Consider the following 20,081-nt stretch of genomic DNA (forward strand, 5'->3'; position numbering starts at 1 on the left):
CTGAAACCACTGAAGGGTCCCTGAGCCCAGAGGAAACACACAGATGAGAAACAGCTCAGAGAGTTGCAGCTCTTAACTGAAGTGTTCCATGTGGTAGCTGGGGCCACTAACTATGCGGTCCTGAACCTTTCGGCTTTAATCACACTTGGATGGTTACTAGTTGTTTTATTTCTGGACCCTAACCCATTTCTATTTCCCAAATTTCTAGTGTTTCCTTCTTTTATGGGACAGCCCGGGGCATCTCCAGGAATCGGGAGCTCCTATGCTTGTTTTGATGGTAGTGTATTTAGTGTGTGTAGCTTCATCTCTTGGCCATTTGGTGGCCCTTAAGGAAAGAGGGGCCTAGAAGAAGGAATAAGGGTGTGGTTACTGTAAATAATAATAAAATAGAAAAAACTTCTCCTTAACTTCATGCAGGGTAAGGAACTTTCCAAACACCTTCTGTTTGTGAATTTTCAAAGTGTATGTGCCTGGAAATGGGAAGGTGAGGACTTTTCATTGATTTGGGTAGGCACCCATTTCCCGTTTTCCTGCTGGAGGGAAAGGCACTATTACCTCTTATTTTATACCTGAAGGCACTGAAGCAGAGAGGTTGAGTAAGTTGTTTACCACCACACAGCCAGTAAGTAATGGAGCAGGATCCCAAGTCAAGCAGTCTGGCTCTGAAGACGGTGTTCCTTGTATATGTAACTGATGTCACAGATTGGTCTCCCGCCTTGTGCTGGGCTCCTAGCCCAGGCTAAGACCCCTTATCTTGGCTGAAGAGGTTGTTTTTCCACTCAGATTCCCACAGCCAATAACTAAATTGATGGTGAGACTGGAATAGCACAAGTTTCATTCAGTGATCAAAGAATGGAGAAGTGAGAGCTTAGTTCACAAATCAACTTCTCAACCCAATTTGGGTCAAGGTGAAAGCAAGGAAACTGAATCAAGAGAGGGAGGAATACTCATGACTTATCTGAGAACAAGGGTGTGGTTTGGACCTGAAACTCATTTTTAGTCCTCCTGTGGGTTGTTGTCATGACCACTGTCAGCTGTCACGGCCCGGGTGAGTATGCCATTTAGCATACTACTATATTACAGCAAATGCACAAATAAGGCTCAGGGCCTAGGGCAGGTTAGGTTTTTCACCATTTGGGGCCTGAAAGTGAAAGTTAGTTGCACAGTTGTGTCCAACTCTTTGCGATCCCATGGAATGTAGCCCACCAGCTCCTCTATCCATGGAAATCCCCAGGCAAGAGTACTGCAGGGGGTTGCCATGTCCTTCCCCAATTTTGGGCCTAGCTAGTTCTAACCAGTTTTTGTTTTTCTCTGTAACTTCCTCATTTGAGCCTGAGACTCAGACAAAAGCAGGAAGTGAAAGTGAAAGAGTTAGTTACTCAGTCATGTCCAACTCTTCGTGACCCCATGGACTGTAGCCTGCCAGGCCCTTCTCTCCATGGGATTCTCCAGGCAAGAATACGGGAGTGGATAGCTAAAATAAATACGATTGTCAGCCGGCTAACATCCCAATTCTCACACCCAGATAAAGACCAGATAAAACTAATGAGGCAGTTGGGGATACACAGACCAAAAAGCAGGAGGAGAATAATTGTAAGGGGTCCTAAGAATGGCAGAAGCCCAGGAAGCTGAGATTGCCCCTTTGATACTGTCCCAGATTTGTTCAGTCATGGCCCTTCTTGTTCTGAGTAGTGGATCAAGCGACTTTCTCTTTGAATTTTTATTGGAGTATAGTTGATTAACAATGTTGTGTTAGTTTCTACTCTACAGCAAAGTGAATCTCTTATACACATACATATACACACTCTTTTTTAGATTCTTTTCCTATGTAGGCCATTACAGAGTATAGAATAGAGTACTCTGTGCTATACCATAGGTCCTTCTTAGTTATCTGTTTTATATATTACAGTGTGTGGATGTCAATCCCAGTGCCCCAATTTGTTCTTCCTCTCAGCCCCTGGTAAACATAGCTTTTTTTTTTTTTCCCTACATCTGTGACTCTAAGTCTATTTTTTAATGAGTTCATTTATAGCCTTTACTTACGTTCCATATATAAGTGATATCATATGATATTCGTCCTTCTCTGTCTGCAAGCAGCCTTCTCTAACAGTCAGGTTACACTGTCTTCTACTTGACCACTCATGTTAACATAGAAACAACAGGAACTAGTTGCAAGGGCACAAACTCCTCTGATCAGCCAGAAGGTGATCAGGAGCTATGCAGTGGTTGTTGTCATGTGGACCAGAGGCCCAGTGAAGATTTCATCTTTCTAAAGTTAGAGCTGGGTTCTTTAGTTGCCCAGGCCAATGTTTGAGTGCCCTTTTTTGTTATTTTTGTTTTTTAGTAGCTTTGGCTTTATCAATTGCTTCTTGTGCTAGGCTCACCAAGGATGCTATGAGGGCAACAACTCCTTCCATTACCAGTCCAGTCCAGCTCCCTCCTGACTATAGGAATGGCTCCATTTAGATGGGAGGTGGGGTGAGTGTAATTGAAATCTCAATGTGACCATGATTGGGGTGTGCACCTCTTATAGCCCAGTATCCACTAGTAGAGTTTTCTTGGAGACAGTTGATGGCCCAATGTGCATGGCCCTTGCCCCAGAGGCCTCAAGGACCCTCAGGGGCTCAACTGTGTTTGAGTTTTCTTGAGTCATGTTTAGAGTAATGGTGGTGCCCTTCCATCCAGGATACTGCCTCCACAGACCAGACCCCCCAGGCTTGGTATGATCCTGTTCCCAGAGCCCTTGGGCATGGTCAGTATCTAGAGTCAGTCATGTCTGGAGGTGGAGGGCTCATCGGAAATATTGGTTGCGTCCCAAGAAAATAGGGATTTGACTAACACATATGCCTTTGCTGGGGTGGGGTGGCAATGGGGGTAATCTTGATGTCCTTGGGCAGAAACCTGGGAATGAGGAATTGAACTGTAGTTTGGTGATGGTCTCAGCTGTTAGTGGAGTTTCCTGAAAGTATAGGGGCTATATTTATTCCCTGATTGAAGCTGAAGGTGGCAGACCCCACAGTCAGTCAGTCATAAGGGCAAAATTTCAGCCCTTATGAAAGTCTTTTGTTACATTTGAAAAGAAATTAATCAGCCAGGAAGTGATAATGAAACATGAAACCTGAGTTCTGTTCATGAAGCCTAAGAATGAATTCCAGGGAACTCACAAACACAGAGGCAAAGTTTATTTTAAAAGATAGAGGTACAAAATCCTCAGCATAGACTCTGAGAGGGGGTGAAGGGCCCCCAAAAGGCAAGGATTATAGCAGTTTTATATCTTTTCTAGTATTGATCTGTACATTTTGGATTGATTCATGACTTTAATATACGCCATTTTTGACCAATTAATGTAAACATCACAATGTCCAGTTTGTCAATTTTATGGCTTTCTTGGAACCCCAGTTTCTCAGTTTCCCTAGACATTGCAACGCCATCCCTCGACCCTTTCTCAAGACCCCAGACCATTATTTAGGGGCCAAATGTATGTTTTAAGTGCTAATGGTCTTCTTGGAGGTTTCTCTTGATAAACTGGACCACAGTTAATAATTGTCTTGTCCTGGGCCTGAATGTTTTATGACCTTCCAGATCAGGACAGGATTCCTCTGAATGCCTGGAAATTGGAGCAAAGAGTGAGATGCTTACTTGAGAAGAGAAAAATTGAAATTAAAAAAGGAATTTAAAAAATTGAAATAAAAAAAAGCCTTACAGTGTCTAGCAATTTCTGCTTCAGTTATAGGGAGGACTATAAGAAAAATCAATGTATTCATTTTAATTGGAAAGATTACTTATCTTTAGGACATCTTCAGATGGTCGGAGTCAGAAAGAGGCTCATGTGAGGGAAGTCTGACAGGGCTGTAAGCAGGTCAAGGTCCAGAGCCTGTTGGACTCAGGGTGGTATATTGTAACGTGATTCCCTGTAGAATTTCCTTTGTGTTATTAGCTGAACTAAGGAGGTCTTGAGACTGCAAGGTTGCATCTTATGTGAATGTGACTGAGGCATTCTTGAGTCTGGTGGGCTTCCCTGGTGGCTCAGTGGTAAAGAATCCACCTGCCACTTCAGGAGACACGGGTTTGATCCCTGAGCCAAGAAGGTCCCCTGGAGAAGGAAATGGCAACCCACTCCAGTATCCTTGCCTGGAGAAACCTATGGACAGAGGAGCCTGGTGGGCTACAGTCCACCGGGTCGCAGAGAGTCGGACACGACTGAGCGACTTCACCTCACTTCACTTACAATGCATGTTCAATAAACCACAAACAGGGTATTTTAGTTAGTTTTATTCTGTGTAAGCCAGAGCAACTTATCGACACCCTGATATATGTTTGTAAGCATATGTCTAATTTTCTCCCTACATCTTTGTATAGTTAAAATGTAGACTTTTTAAAAATAATGTCCATGAATGTAGGATTCTAATTAAAGATATGTAATTTGAATATATGTCACTCTCCTTTTAATGTTTAACAGGTGGCTAAACCCCTTGTTTAAAATTGGTCACAAACGGAAATTAGAAGAAGATGACATGTACTCGGTGCTTCCGGAAGATTGCTCCCAGCACCTTGGAGAAGAGCTTCAGGGGTGAGCACAGGAAGCAGCGAGTATGGTTAGAAGAGTGAGAATTTTGCCATGGGGGCTAAAAGCTTGTGGGGAGGGCCCTTTGCCTTCCTCTGGGGTCTTCTGAGCCTCCTTCCCTGACACTGAACCCTCACCCCTTCATGCTGACCCCACGCTTAGCCCACTTTGGAGGTTGGGGGAGCCTGTGTTCCCTGTGTGAGTGGACATGGAGGGAGCCCACAGCCATGTCCCTGGAGACCTAGCTCTGTCCCCAGAGGTGGGGTCCCTAGAGGACAGTGCCTGCCCTTCTGAGCTGCTCATGACCTGTGAGTTCAGCAAAGCTTAGCATAAACTTGTTTCTAGAATCTGGGACTTTTCTCTGAAGACCTGGTCTGGTGCTTTTCCTGGTGCTTCAGTATCTGCACCGCTCATCTTTCGGGAGCTCTGCGAGCAGTTAGCCAGCATTTATGGGCAGCCACGGAGCGCCCTGGAGTGAAGGCTTGTCCTCTGCTCTGTCCCTACCCTGTTTTCCTGCGGCAGGGCTGTTCCTCACTGTGCTTTGTCTTTCTTTGCAGGTACTGGGATCAAGAAGTGTCGAGAGCCCAGCAAGATGCGCGGGAGCCTTCTTTAATGAAAGCGATCATAAAGTGCTACGGGAAATCCTACTTAGTTTGGGGAATGTTAACATTTCTTGAGGTAAAAGCTTTTCCATACAGTGCGTTGATTTTGAGTGTATGTGGGTCAGTCCTGAGATGGATGGACTGAGGCGGGGAGAGGACAGTGGTTTAAGGGCTGAGGGTAAATCTCATCTAGGAATCATGATGTAGATCAGCAGTTGTATTTATCTTTAGAATAGACAGATTCTTAACGAGCTTGACCTCTGGGGATTACTATTTTTCTCTTAACTGATTAAAACATAGTGTAATGGAAGGATAGCAGCACTGGAAAGATATATTATACCATGTTAGGATGTTTTTCGTGCTCAATATAAATACTGAGTGATCCTTGACTGAAAGAAGATCTTACAACCTCAGGGAATATGTGTCCTGTGGTTTGGAGGAAGTAAACTTCAGAGGACAGTAATCAGAAGATGGCAACAAACGTAACAGATTCCAAAACAAAGTCAAGAAGCAGAGTTTTAATAAAGCATTTGGACAGTAATTTGAAGTAGAGGATTTATGTGGCAACAACAGACCTATGTTCAACAACATGGAACTGAACATTATTTTTCATACAAAGTTAAAAGCACATTGTATTTCCTTCCTGACCACTTGCCCAGTCCCCATCTTTTTGAGAGAGACAAGCTTCATCCAAATAATTTCGTCTGATTGATGACTGTCATTTATAATTTTATTGCTACCTCTGTCTCAGGTATTCCTTTGAAAAAGGTGTATGGATTCATTACATATTCGAATGTATTGCCTATAGATTCTAAGATAAAGTCAAACACACATCTGCTGACACTTTTTAAATTGACCTGTCCTTATACTTAGAAATGTCTCTTAATAGTAGTCTTCTCTTGTGCTCAGAAGAATCTGCCTGCAATGCAGGAGACCCATGTTCAATCCCTGGGTCAAAAAGATCCCCTGGAGAAGGAAATGGCAATCCACTCCAGTATTCTTTCCTGGAGAATTCCATGAACAGAGGAGCCTGGCATGCTCCAGTCCAGGGGGTCTCAAAGAGTTGGACACGACTGAGCAACTGTTACTCACTCGAACTTAGAGTCGAGTCCAGAATAATATAAGACATTTTACAGGTGCTCAGCAAGTAATTGTTGACTTTTCCAGGTCACATCTGATAAATGCTTTCTAAGAAAGGATCATCCCCTTCCTGTGGAACAGAACCTGGGGCCTTGGATCTGGGCTGGAGCTGCCAGAGCACCCAAGAGCTCTTCCCTGGGGTATCCCTGGCACACCCTTCCCTAGAGTCCACCCTCCCCATAGGCCAGGTCATCCAGGCCAGAGCCCTACGTGGGAGGCTTCACAAATTCTGTGCACCCTCCATGCTGGTTTCCATCCTGGCTGTGGGAGTGGTTTGCTGGTTGAAGGGGGATCCTGGTGTTGGCAGACAGTGTAGGAGGGAATGTGCAGGGCAAACCAGAGGCAGAAAGCTGTGAGGTCAGTGACAGCCATGACCCTGAAGATCCTGGGTCAAGATCCCCAGAGGACAGTCGACCTGGGGACACAGTGCTATCAGTCCCCTGTTCTGGCTGAGGGAGAGGGGACAGGAGCCCGTCAGGCTGCCCCAGCCCTTCTTTGTCCCATGTGCAACTGTCCAAGTGATGGTATTTCCACATAGTCACAGTAAGTCTCTGTTTGAAATACACAGGTAGCAAGCTCGTGTGGCCTGATTGTGCAGGATCTCCTGACCTCACACAGCAGAGCTCTCATGAATTCTGGTTATCAGGTGACCCTGGGGCCTCGGTGTCTGCCTGTGGCTCATGCCAGGTGCTGGGTTGGATGAGTGGCCTCTGGGTTTAATGTTGGATCATATCAGGAGCAGGGCTTTCTCTGCTGTGCCTGGTTCTCTAGTTTCTCTTTGGTACTGGATGACAAGGAAGCTTAAAGTCAGATGGGTCTCAAAGCATAGCCCATGTGGCTGGGTTTGAACTGAGCTGCTGGTTTTTCTTGCTCTCCTGGGCTGTTGGCTCCTTGGATGGGGTCGCTAACCCTTGGATGGATCCCATCCTAATATGAGCTTTGGTTCTTGGCTAGGCAGCTCATGGGAGAAGCAGACATAGAGGGAGAGGCTACAGGATCTGGAGTTCTTCCTGAGAGTGAATCTGCCCCCACTGTGGTGCTGGGAGTGTTGGTTTCAAAGTTGTCCAGCCCCTGGAATACATCCTGCCAAAAGTGAAAGTGTTAGTTGCTCAGTCATGTCCGACTCTTTACTACCCCATGGACTGTAGCCCGCCAGGCTCCTCTGCCCATGGAATTCTCCAGGCAAGAATACTGGAGTGGGTTGCTGTTTCCTTCTCCAGGGGATCTTCCTGACCCTGGTATCAAACCCGGGTTTCCTGCCCTAGAGGCAGACTGTTTACCATCTGAGCCACCTGAGGGTCCAGAAAAGTCCCTGGGGGCTGCACAAGGTGCAACTGGTAAAGCCTTGACCCCTCGTTTAGGAGACTGGTCGCTGGGTGGTCATGGTGGAGAAGTGGGGAGTAGAGGACCGTAAATGTAGAGGCTCATCTGTGTGGTTGTACTGCTAGATCTATTAGCAGTGCTAGTTAAATAATTGATTTTATGAAGCAACTTCCCATGTTGTGATCTATCTGTACTGCTTGTTGGTCTTTGTATTTTAGACAGTGGAAGATGTAAACTCAACTCAGAAGTCTCTAAAACACAAACATGTTTCCTTGGCGACCTCCAGCCCTCTTTCAATTCCTTGGGTGCACAGAATGCCCCGTGGATCATCCATGATCCCAAGCAGTGTGCTCTTTCCACCTACAGCACGAGCAGGGCCTCCCAGGTACTCCTGGTGGCACCAGTGGGAAAAAGCAGGGTGACGGCAGTCCAGGGTGAGGCTTTTAGATTTCAGGATTTTGAAATTTGAAAACCTCTGTCCTATGAGAAGTGAGGAGTATCTCTACTACTCAGAGAAACAAGTACCAGGCTGTGGAGCCCTTGGAGGTCACCCCTAATTGGAACAGCCAGCAAGTTCCCAGCACCCCTGGCCCCTGTGTGCACCTCCACAGGGACCACAGGTGGGGAGGACAGGTCCCCACCTGCCCAGGGCCCCCAGCATGGAGAGGAGGATCCTGAAGTCTCTGCCTGGGCCTGAGTCACAGAGATCACCTCCCCAGGTCATCAGGGCTTCTCTCTGAGAGGTGAGGTCTCTACCTGCTGGTGTGTAAGTGAGGTGACCTCAGAGAGCCAGAGTGGGTTCACCTAGTCCCTTCCTCTGAGAGGAGAGGAGTGGCTGGGAGTTATGTCTTCTTCCCAGGACCCTAAGAAGTGGCCTGGTCTTGTCTGGTCACTTGTCCTTTGTCTGAGGCCACTTTTACTGATGGTCTCTGGTCCAGGTGGAGGTAGGACAGCACATGTTTGAGTAAATCTTCACTTTGGACCTCAGCTGATGGGCAGGAAGTAAACAGAATCCTCTGAGTCCCACAGTGGGCTTTGTGCCTTGACTCACAGCTGATTCCGTGAGAGCTGCAGTGGACTTTTGCCTTTATTTTCCAACCCTTTCTTCAATGTGTCCCTCACTTCTTCTCAACCCAGGAGGCTGAGGAGTGGCTGCTGATGGCAAAGATACTGTGGGCTGAGAGAAACCACTGAGGACCACACAGCAAGGGAGAGGAGGAGGGGGCACTGAGCCAAGCAGAAGGGGACCTGCAGAGCAGACCTACTGTGCACCCTGCTGGTTCCTGAGTACATCCCGTTAGCCCTTAGGTGTCAGTAATACCCACCATGATGACCTTGAGTTACAAATGAGGGTGATGCTTTTCAATCCATTTTCTTTTCTTTTTCTAAGTATATGTAAGTTTTTATTGCAAAATTAAAAGAATTTTTAAAATTGAAGTATGATTGGCTTATAATGTTTTATTAGTTTCTGGCATACATCATTAGTGATTTAATATTTGTTATAGTACATAGTAGTTTTAGTTACCAACTGTCACCATAAAAAGTTATTCCAGTATTATTGAGTATATTTTCCATTTTATATATTACAATCTTGTGATTTATTTTTAAAGAGTTTATCTTTTCTCCCAATCCCCTTTTATTTATTTGATAAATTGGTGTTTGTACCTCTTAAGTTTCCTCACCTATTTCACTTGTTCACTTCACTCCCCTCAATCCATTTTCTTTAAGTAGTCAGGGTGGTAGGTGTCTCTTTTTTAAAAGATTGCATTCATAATGGTTAAAAATTTTAGCAATCTGCTTAGAAGTGAAACTTTAATTACAGGCTAGAAAATTTGGCTTTTACACATGATTTTTCTCAAGAGTTCTTGTTCCACTATGATCACCTGTAAGCAGCAGTGAGTTTTCCAAGCTCTTTGTGAAACCAGCCTCTGCCATTATGAATAGAGTAAGTCTCTGCTCTGGACTTCTGTTAATAAAAATGTTGAAATGATTTCAGAGCACTTTGAACTGGTGCAGCTCATTTAGTTGTCCCAGGATTCCTCCGAGGAAGGCAAGACGGGAATTTCCATAGATAAGGACCTGGAGATGCAAGAGGATACTTGATGGGCTTAGAATCTTGTGACTTGCAGGTGGCTGACCTAGTTTCTGAAGCACAGCTTTCTGATTCCTAGACCAGTGCTCTCTACATCAAGTCCTGAGGCTTCCTCTCCTCCCACAGCCTCAATTCTTCTTGCTATTTTGCATGTGTATCAGAAATATACATGTTAATAGACTTATGTTTGATTTTCTTCTGTTATTCTGTCATTTATTATAAAGATCCTCAGCTAAGAACTCAGAAGGGTAAAGGGAAATAAGCCCCTGTGTCACCCTAAGTCAGCTTCAATAATTGCTATAATGAGCAGTCTTGATTCATCTGAAACTCACTCTCACTTCCCAAGATTATTTTAAAGCAGTTCCCAGACATCACATCATTTTTATCCATAAATACTTTAGTATGTATCTTTAAAAGATGTGGAATCTCCCCCCCACTAAACATATTTAGCATAAACATTATTATTATGTATAAATATTAACTTTAATGTCATCAATATCTAGCCAGTGCTCACAGTTGTCTTTTTCCCCTCTTCTGTTGGAAGCAGTATTAAATAAGGTACACTTGGCCGACATAGGTTATTCAGATTTCTTTTCTGTTCCCCTCCACCCCATGTCTCTAGGTTGTTTGTCCTGTAGAGAGTCCCAGAGCCTGGATTTGGCTGATCGCTTCTCCCCCTGTGTCAATTCATATGTTCCTCTGGCACCTTAGATTGGTGTTTAGGTCTAGAAGTTTGATGCAGCTCCTTTGGATTTTCTTCACCCCTTTTGTCTATGTAGGAGGTAGGGTTGTAAATCTCCCTTATGAGGTACATAACATCTTTTGTGTGTAGGAGGGGTGGTGGTATGGATGTGTGTGTAATGTTAGGAGCTATTCATGATCCCTTCTCAAAGTCCATTAATTCATTAAGGGTTGCAAAATGGGGATGTTGTAAGCTCTTTGATTAACCCTGAAATACGGTATTTATAGGGAGACTAGGAGAAAATGATTTTTTCACTTTTTAAAACCTGTTTTCAAAATGATAAATTGGTTCTCCTCTGGGGCTATTGAGTTTTTATTGTTTGTTTGGTTTGGTTTTGTATATGTCAGTTTGAGCTCATGGATTTCAGCATTTCTAACCTGCTTCAGTCCATTTCATTTGTTATGCTTGTGCAAACATTTGGCCATCTTTGGGCAATGGGAGTCTATTCAGGCTGGGTCCTAAGTATTTTGCACATACTCTAGAAGTCTTTGCTAGTTTTTTTTTTTTTAATGTCTTTTTTTGTTTTGTTTTGTTTTTTTGCTTTCTGGTGTGACAGGATGTTTTTATCTCATTTTGTACAGCATTTGCTTAGCCCTGGAATCATCCATTTCTCCAAGCAGCCCTGTCTTTTGGTGTGAAATGGTATTTATAGACTATAGTCTGGTTGCTAGAGGAGCTTACTGCTCTTGATTATTTTTCTTGGCTTTTTCATTAGACAAAGTTAGAATACATTTTTTAAGGTAAACAAATATGTTTATATGGGTGTTTCCAATCCAATTCAGATACAGGACACTAGTGTTTTTACTTCATCTTATTGTGCTTCAGTTCAGTTCAGTCGCTCAGCCGTGTCCGTCTCTTTGCGACCCCATGAACTGCAGCATGCCAGGCCCCCCTGTCCATCACCAACTCCCAGAATTTACTCAGACTCATGTCCATTGAGTCAGTGATGCCATTCAACCATCTCATCCTCTGTCATCCCCTTCTCCTCCTGCCCTCAATCTTTCCCAGCATCAGGGTGTTTTTCCAATGAGTCAGTTCTTCGCATCAGGTGGCCAAAATATTGGAGTTCCAGCTTCAACATCAGTCCTTCCATTGAACAGCCAGGACTGATCTCCTTTAGGATTGACTGGATGGATCTCCTCAAAGTCCAAGGGACTCTCAAGAGTCTTCTCCAACACCACAGTTCAAAAGCATCAATTCTGCGCTCAGCTTTCTTTATAGTTCAACTCTCACATCCGCACATGACTACTGGAAAAACCATAGCCTTGACTAGATGGACCTTTGTTGACAAAGTAATGTCTCTGCTTTTTAGTATGCTGTCTAGGTTGGTCATAACTTTCCTTCCAAGTAAGTAAGCGTCTTTTAATTTCATGGCTGCAATCACCATCTGCAGTGATTTTGGAGCCCAAAACAAAGTCAGCCACTGTTTCCACTGTTTCCCCATCTATTTGCCATGAAGTGATGGGACCGGATGCCATGATCTTAGTCTTCTGAATGTTGAGCTTTAGGCCAACTTTTTCACTCTCCTCTTTCACTTTCATCAAGAGGTTCTTTAGTTGTTCTTCACTTTCTGCCATAAAGGTGGTGTCATCTGCATATCTGAAGTTATTGATATTTCTCCCAGCAATCTTGATTCCAGCTTATGCTTCATCCAGCCCAGTGTTTCTCATGATGTACTCTGCATATAAGTTAAATAAGCAGGTGACAATATACAGCCTTGACATACTCCTTTTCCTATTTGGAACCAGTCTGCTGTTCCATGTCCAGTTCTAACTGTTGCTTCCTCACCTGCATATAAGTTTCTCAAGAAGCAGGTCAGGTGGTCTGGTATTCCCATCTCTTTCAGAAATTTCCGCAGTTTGTTGTTATTGTGCTTGCATGTCTCTTTTCTCCCATCATCTATTCTCTTTGTCCAAAGTCTAAGCCCAATTCTCAATGATATCAACATAATTATTCATTTGTTTACCTTATAAAGTGACTTCTGAAAGCAATCTAATATTTTTATTTTCTTTTGGAGTTCATACTATATTCATTTGGGTGTATCACGCAGAGAGTGTGTTTTCAAATTATTTTGTTTCAAATCACTTTTGATAGTTCTTTTTTGTATGGCTCTGCAAACCAAAGCAGAATGGGTTTATATATTTAGGTACTTTTATGTAATTTTACTCTAAAATTTTAGGAATTGCTTTTAAAAAATTTAGTTATTTTATAATTATAATTCTGTATAATGTTTTCATGATTCCAAAATCAAGAAAAAGCTACTTAAAGAAGTCTGATATCATTGTTAGCTCTATTCTAATTCTCATTCTCCTTTTATAGATAACTTTCCAGGCTAATTTTGACTCATCTTTTTATTAATGTTTCTTAAATATAGTTTTTTTCTCAACATTTTATTTTTCTGACGGTGCAGAATGAACATTTTCAATTTCAATACTGTACTTTCTGGACTTTTCTGGAAGCATGAAATGTGCAGTGGAACTCTGGTAAAAAGTCTTTGTGGTCATTGTAATTCCTTGTAATTCCTGCAGATCAGGTCTGCAGCCATTCCAGGCTCAGATGCCATGACAGTGCAATAGTGGAGGTTAGTAGATACTTACATGGGGTTAGTTTCCGCATCCAGAATATACAGGGAGAGGAACCTTCTCTACCCTAATCAGTTGAACCTAAACCAGTTTCTGCAGGCTGGGTCTTGGGTATCAGAGTGCACTTATCCCCTCCCAGGTGATGCTAAGGTGCTGTCAGGATGACGACCAGTGTGGAAGAGAGGAGTGAAGGCTAATATGTCTAGAATACTGATGGTTATGATTTCTGCAGGTTCATTGCTTTTCCTCCTTATCTTTGGATTTTTCTCAACTCTACATTTTGTCACTTTTCACCCAGTTCTAAAGATTCTGTCTATTCATTTTTTCCTACAAGCCCACTCCTTTCTGCTTATATGTCTCAGTCAAGCATTTGGTAAAACTTTTTAACTTTCTGTTTTTGTGTTTTTTTCTCCATGAATGAGATATGGGGAAGTTGGGTGAGAAATGTTTCAAGTGCATTAACATGGAGAAGGAATTCTACCCACTCAGAAGTTCTAGCATCTAAGCTAACCATGCAAGAAGTTATCCTACGAAGTAAAAGGTGGGACCCAATGTCAGGTGCTTTCATGAGGCTGAATACCAAGGAAAACGAAGATCATGGCATCTGGTCCCATCACTTCATGGGAAATAGATGGGGAAACAGTGGAAATAGTGTCAGACTTTATTTTTGGGGGCTCCCAAATCACTGCAGATGGTGACTGCAGCCATGAAAATAAAAGACGCTTACTCCTTGGAAGAAAAGTTATGACCAACCTAGATAGCATATTCAAAAGCAGAGACATTACTTTGCTGACTAAGGTCTGTCTAGTCAAGGCTATGGTTTTTCCAGTGGTCATGTATGGATGTGAGAGTTGGACTGTGAAGAAGGCTGAGCACTGAAGAATTGATGCTTTTGAACTGTGGTGTTGGAGAAGACTCTTGAGAGTCCCTTGGACTGCAAGGAGATCCAACCAGTCCATTCTGAAGGAGGTCAGCCCTGGGGTTTCTTTGGAAGGAATGATGCTAAAGCTGAAATTCCAGTACTTTGGCCACCTCATGCGGAAAGTTGACTCATTAAAAAAGACTCTGATGCTGGGAGGGATTGAGGGCAGGAGGAGAAGGGGACGACAGAGGATGAGATGGCTGGATGGTATCACTGACTCAATGGACGTGACTCTGAGTGAACTCTGGGTGTTGGTGATGGACAGGGAGGCCTGGTGTGTTGCGATTCATGGGGTTGCAAAGAGTCGGACACGACTGAGCCACTGAACTGAACTGAACTACCAATAAATGTCTACCTCGAGCTTCCCTGGAAGTCTACTGGTTAGGACTCCATGTCCCCGATGCAGATGCCAGTGTTTGTTTGTTTGTTTTAAACTAATTTATTTATTTTAATTAGAGACTAGTTGCTTTACAATATTGTGGTGGTTTTGCCAAACATCAACATGAATTAGCCATGGGTGTACATGTGTTTCCCCATCCAGAACCCCCCTCTTACCCCTCCTACTTTCCTCCCTACCCCATCCCTCTGGCTTGTCCCAGAGCACCAGCTTTGAGTACTCTGCTTCATGCATCAAACTTGCACTGGTCATCTGTTTTACATATGGTAATATATATGTTTCAATGCTATGTTCTCATATCGTCCTGCCCTTACCTTCTCCCACATAGTCCAAAAATCTCTTCTTTACATTTGTATATCTTTTGCTGTCTTGCATATAGCATTGTCACTACTGTCTTTCTAAATTCCATATATATGCATTAATATACTGTACTGTTATTTCTCTTTCTGACTTACTTCACTCTGTCTAATAGGCTCCAGTTTCATCCACCTCATTAGAACTGACACAAACACATTGTTTTTTATAGCTGAGTAATATTCCATTGTATATATATACCACAACTTCCTTATCCATTCATCTGCCAGTGGACATCTAGGTTGCTTCCATGTCTAGCTATTGTAAATAGTGCTGTAATGAACATTGGGGCACATGTGTCTGTTTCGATTCTGGCTTCCTCAGTGTATATATGCAGCAGTGGTATTGCTGGGTCATATGGCAATTTTATTTCTAGCTTTTTAAGAAATCTCCATACTGTTCTCTGTAATAGATGCCAAGGTTTTTGATCCCTGGTCGGGGAACTAAGATTCTGCATGCCACATTGTATGCCCAAAATAAAAAGTCTGCCTCAGAGACTCACACTCTCAGATAATCCTGAATAATGGATGTGGTGGTATTAAATTCAGTTCTTTTAAAGATCCTTTATGATTTCAGATTTGTGAAGAATTCTTGTGAAAGAATAAAACTACATGCTCAATTGGTTTGTGGAAAGAATATACATGTGGTCATAGATTGATGTCAAAGAGGAAGGGTTTAAGGGGGCAGTGTTTGACCATGTTCCTGCTTATCAAGAATGTTTTAATTTGATTAGTTTCATGGCTGATAGGAGAATGGCACCCCACTCCAGTACTCTTGCCTCGAAAATCCCATGGATGGAAGAGCCTGGTAGGCTGCAGTCCATGGGGTCGCTAAGAGTCAGACATGACTGAGTGACTTCACTTTCACTTTTCACTTTCATGCATTGGAGAAGGAAATGGCAACCCACTCCAGTGTTCTTGCCTGGAGAATCCCAGGGACAGGGGAGCCTGGTGGCTGCCATCTATGGAGTCGCACAGAGTCAGACACGACTGAAGCGACTTAGCAGCAGCCGCAGCATGGTTGATTATGAATATTTTCTCAGTTGTTTTCTCTCTTATTAGTTGAAGGTGAGAATCGGGAATATGCAGATGAGAGAATTCCTTGGTGGTGTGTGCTCACACCAGTACACGTGGTGGGTTTAGGTCCTGGGAATGGCTGCCACCAGTGTTTGTGTCCCCAGCCACAGCCACTCCTTGCCTCACTGAGAGACTCTCCAAGACAAACAGAGTCTTCTGAAATTGGATCTTTCCTTGGGATTCACACCACTATTTGATTTGCAGTTAATACTTGGAACAGAGCATTGAGTATATGTAGGAGCTAACCTTCTGGTAGCCAGAAAATCTTCTGCCTGGTTTGCCTCAGCCAGTTTTACCAAATGCCAGAAATGGAAATATTCACGGATTTCAAATGCTGCTGATAGCTGTCCTGTTAAATGACTCTTCATCTCTAACTTTTCCTTGTGTGTGGAGGGGATGGATTTACTCAGTCTACCTTTGAGGGTTGTAATCACTTCTCCCCTATGTGTTCTGGAAGCTTGCAATATTCATATTTAATATGTGTATTCTTATTCTCTATATGTACTTTGGGATTTTGTTTTCACAATTTTGTGCTATTCACTATTTTGCTTTCTATTTTTATTTTTTTGAGAGAAATTACTGGGAAATTGTTATTTGCTTGCTCTTAGTTTTCATATGGAGTATAATATCAATTTTCTGTTTTCAATAGTTGCAACTTACGCCAGAATGGAAATTCCTTGTATGTTATACTTTTCATCACCTTTTAAAATTACTTGACTGCTCCTTGCTAGAGGAAATCTTGTGCATTTGTACTCAGTTACTCAGTTGTGTCTGATTCTTTGCGACTCCAAGGACTGTAGCCCGCCAGACTCCTCTGTCCATGGGATTCTCCAGGCAAGAATACTGGAGTGGGTTGCCATTTCCTCCTCTAGACGATCTTCCCAACTTAAGGATCAAACCTGCATCTCCTGTGTCTCCTGCATTGAGATGAATTCCTTACCATTGAGCCATTGGGGGAAGTCCCAAAATAGTACTTAAGAATAACAAATGACTTTCCTCCCAAATTACATCAGATCAAAGTAACAAGTCATTGACTGAAAACCTTTATTATCTTTTGAAAATTTCTATTCCAAAGAAAGAAAAATCATTATCAAGAAAAAAAAAAAAAAAGAATTGACAGATGAGTGGAAGGTATGGGCCCTAAACTGGCATTATACCTCAATGAGGCTTTTTGATAAACTGTTTTTTAAAAATATTTATTTATTTGTCTGTTCTGGGTCTTAGTTGCCACATGTGGGATCTAGTTCCCTCACCAGGGATCTAACCCAGGTCCGTTGCATTGGGTGTGTGGAATCTTAGCCACCAGACCACCAGGGAAGTCCCACAAATGGGTTATTAAATATTGTTTCTCAGCGGGAAAAAAAAAAAAAAAGATATGTTTAGGTGGTAGTGATCTGCCTTTATTTACTCTTTTTTGCTGGATTTGTTGCACTTAACCGTATTCTCTTTGGTGAGTGATGTTACTCTTATTTCTCCTGTAATTACAAGAATGTTAGGCTCAAACAGAGAGCTAAGTAAAAGGCAACAGTGATTGCCAAAAAGAATCATAAATTTCAGGAAATCTGGGGATAGCAGATATTCCTGCTGGGCTTCTGGTGGTTTGTGACTGCAGCACTGGACTGCCCTTGGTGGCACCTGGGCTGAGACTGCCCGTGTGTACTGTTTGACATTTTTGCTTTTCTGTATAGCCTCCACATTTCCATCTCAGGAAACTCTATAAACAGTGTGTTTGACAATCTGCTGTATGAGGGACTCTTCCAAGAGGTCTCTATGCCTCTTCGGATGGATGACAGGACATGGTGGAAATGTATCAGAACTGATCGTTTTGCTGCTATCTGATCATCTTGCTTATACTTCTTCAGTTAAATAGTGTTCTCTTTATTCTCTATAGTAGATGAAAACTTCCCTGATTTCATGGAAGGAGAGGCAGTTGGTGCAGCCTGTGAACATGTATGTGTGTATTCATGTGTGCATGTGTGTAGAACAAGACAAGAATGCTGAGGTTTAGTGAGACACCCATATGAGGCATGGGTGTCTTTTGATAAATATCCTGATCAGGCACTAGTTGGCTAAGAAAATGCTTAGATTTTTGGTGTTTGGTGTTATGGATTCTCCTTCCCTCCTCTTGTATGTGGCTTCCTCAGCTTCAGACAGACAGAAGAGAGCTATCAGAGCACACCCGTCAGGTAAGCCAAGCTTCCCCTGTCTGTGTTAGTAAGGTGGGATTGCCAAAAAGAAAAAGCCCTGTTCCTGAAAGACTTTCAAATTTTTAACATTTTGTCTTTTATGAAGTTTGTGTAGGAAATGATGTTGAGGGTGGAGATGTTTACTTTAGGTGGCTTGGATTCACTGAGTGGTTTTCCTTGATGGTGAAGGAAGGGAACCTGGGGAAAAGGGGACCTTCAGGGGTGACTAGAGAGAGGAAGTAGGTTGTGGGGTGGAGTGGCTGTTTGGCAGGGTGGGTAGATGTTGCTGTTTCTTTGCCTTTTTCTTTGGGAAAGAAACTTGCTTCCCTAAGTCTTACTCAGGGTGGAAGCCTCAGTGCACCTTGTGTCAATTGGTTTAGCCTTGGGGAAGGGAGGATTGGGAACATTTCTTCCAAACCACCAACTGCAGTGGATGGTGGATGGAGAACCAAGGAAGACATCATTTTTTAGCTTGGTCTCCACCATGTTTAATTTTTTACTCCAAGGAACATTCCAACTTCTAGATGGTAGGGGCAATATTGAGGCAGTACTCTCAGGAGCTGAGAGGCTGCAGAGCTGCCAAGCCTGATTTCTTTGTGGTGTTCCAACTGAAGCTGGTTTCCTTTCTCTTGATCTACAGACATCTGGAGTTTGGGATGGAAAGGAGTGGGTGTTTGTGCCAGGGTATCAGTTCATAAAGATTCCTGAAGAAGGTGATGAAAGTGTGTCTCCCATATGTGAACCAGGATGACTTTTTATTGAGCTGGGACATTGAGAGGACAGGGTCAGGGGTAGGCTGCCAGCAGGCTAATTTATATGGATGCAGATTTCTTCCTCTTCTTCTGCCACCTTTTTCTTTATTCATCTTAAGGCTCACTTGTATTGTGCCAAATGACTTCTAAAGCACTGGTTGTGATATTTATACTGAGTATCCACAGTGTATCAGGCATAAGGTACTAAGGCTTTACTATCTTTGAATGTAAAACTTTGTCATAAGGTTAAACTGTTGCCTGCTTGTCTTATAGGAGATAGTGGATCTGCATATTTTTCTTTTAAATTAGCCATGAATGTAGCATTTTGTCAAAATGTATTTTTTAACCGGCTAATGCTAAAAGTAAATCTTGTATTAAGAAAAACTGACATTTCTAATTAAGATTTTTCTTTTCTTTTAGGAAGGCACCAGAGTAGTTCAACCTATATTTTTGGGGAAAATGATTAGTTATGTTGAAAACTACGATCCCACTGATTCTGCCGCTTTGCATGAAGCCTGTGGCTACGCGGCAGGGCTGAGCACCTGTGTGCTTGTGTGGGCTGTTCTGCACCACTTGTACTTCTACCACATCCAGCGCATGGGGATGAAGCTGAGAGTAGCCGTGTGCCATATGATCTACAGCAAGGTGAGTGTCATCAGGTACCACAGTGTGTACCTCCCCTGCAGCATCAGGGATATCTAGGGAAGGTTCTCTGTAAACTAAAAATTACATAACTGGGATTGTTTACACCTTCCTAGAGAAGCTTGCTATTTGCATCAAGCCAAGTTTGTTGTTGTTGAAGTAAATTTTACCAATAAATAATGAAAAATTTTCTTTTGAGATCACGTGAGGAGAAAAGGTCAGTTTTCATTCCAATCCCAAAGAAAGGCAATGCCAAAGAATGCTCAAACTACCACACAATTGCACTCATCTCACACGCTAGTAAAGTAATGCTCAAAATTCTCCAAGCCAGGCTTCAGCAGTACGTGAACCGTGAACTTCCTGATGTTCAAGCTGGTTTTAGAAAAGGCAGAGGAACCAGAGATCAAATTGCCAACATCCACTGGATCATGGAAAAAGCAAGAGTTCCAGAAAAACATCTATTTCTGCTTTATTGAGTATGTCAAAGCTTTTGACTGTGTGGATGACAATAAACTGTGGAAAATTCTGAAAGAGGTGGGAATACCAGACCACCTACCTGCCTCTTGAGACATCTGAATGCAGGCCAGGAAGCAACAGTTAGAACTGGACATGGAACAACAGACTGGTTCCAAATAGGAAAAGGTGTACATCAAGGCTGTGTATTGTCACCCTGCTTATTCAACTTATACGCAGAGTACATCATGAGA

The 20,081-nt window shown here is 42.9% G+C and overlaps 1 protein-coding gene across 1 annotated transcript in view; it reads left to right on the top strand.

Annotated features, from left to right (window-relative positions):
• LOC120859164 (multidrug resistance-associated protein 4-like) overlaps window positions 1-20,081 on the top strand; it is a gene marked incomplete at its 3' end in the record, with an annotated part of 127,954 nt that overhangs the window by 18,815 nt on the left and 89,058 nt on the right. The window contains exons 3-5 of the mRNA XM_040235368.1: window positions 4,460-4,570; window positions 5,122-5,242; window positions 19,153-19,377. Coding sequence (XP_040091302.1) covers window positions 4,460-4,570; window positions 5,122-5,242; window positions 19,153-19,377 — 457 coding nt within the window. The remainder of the gene's footprint in view (window positions 1-4,459; window positions 4,571-5,121; window positions 5,243-19,152; window positions 19,378-20,081) is intronic.

The sequence above is a fragment of the Oryx dammah genome, unplaced genomic scaffold (genome assembly GCF_014754425.2).
Source record: "Oryx dammah isolate SB20612 unplaced genomic scaffold, SCBI_Odam_1.1 HiC_scaffold_37, whole genome shotgun sequence".
Classification (NCBI taxonomy): domain Eukaryota; kingdom Metazoa; phylum Chordata; class Mammalia; order Artiodactyla; family Bovidae; genus Oryx; species Oryx dammah.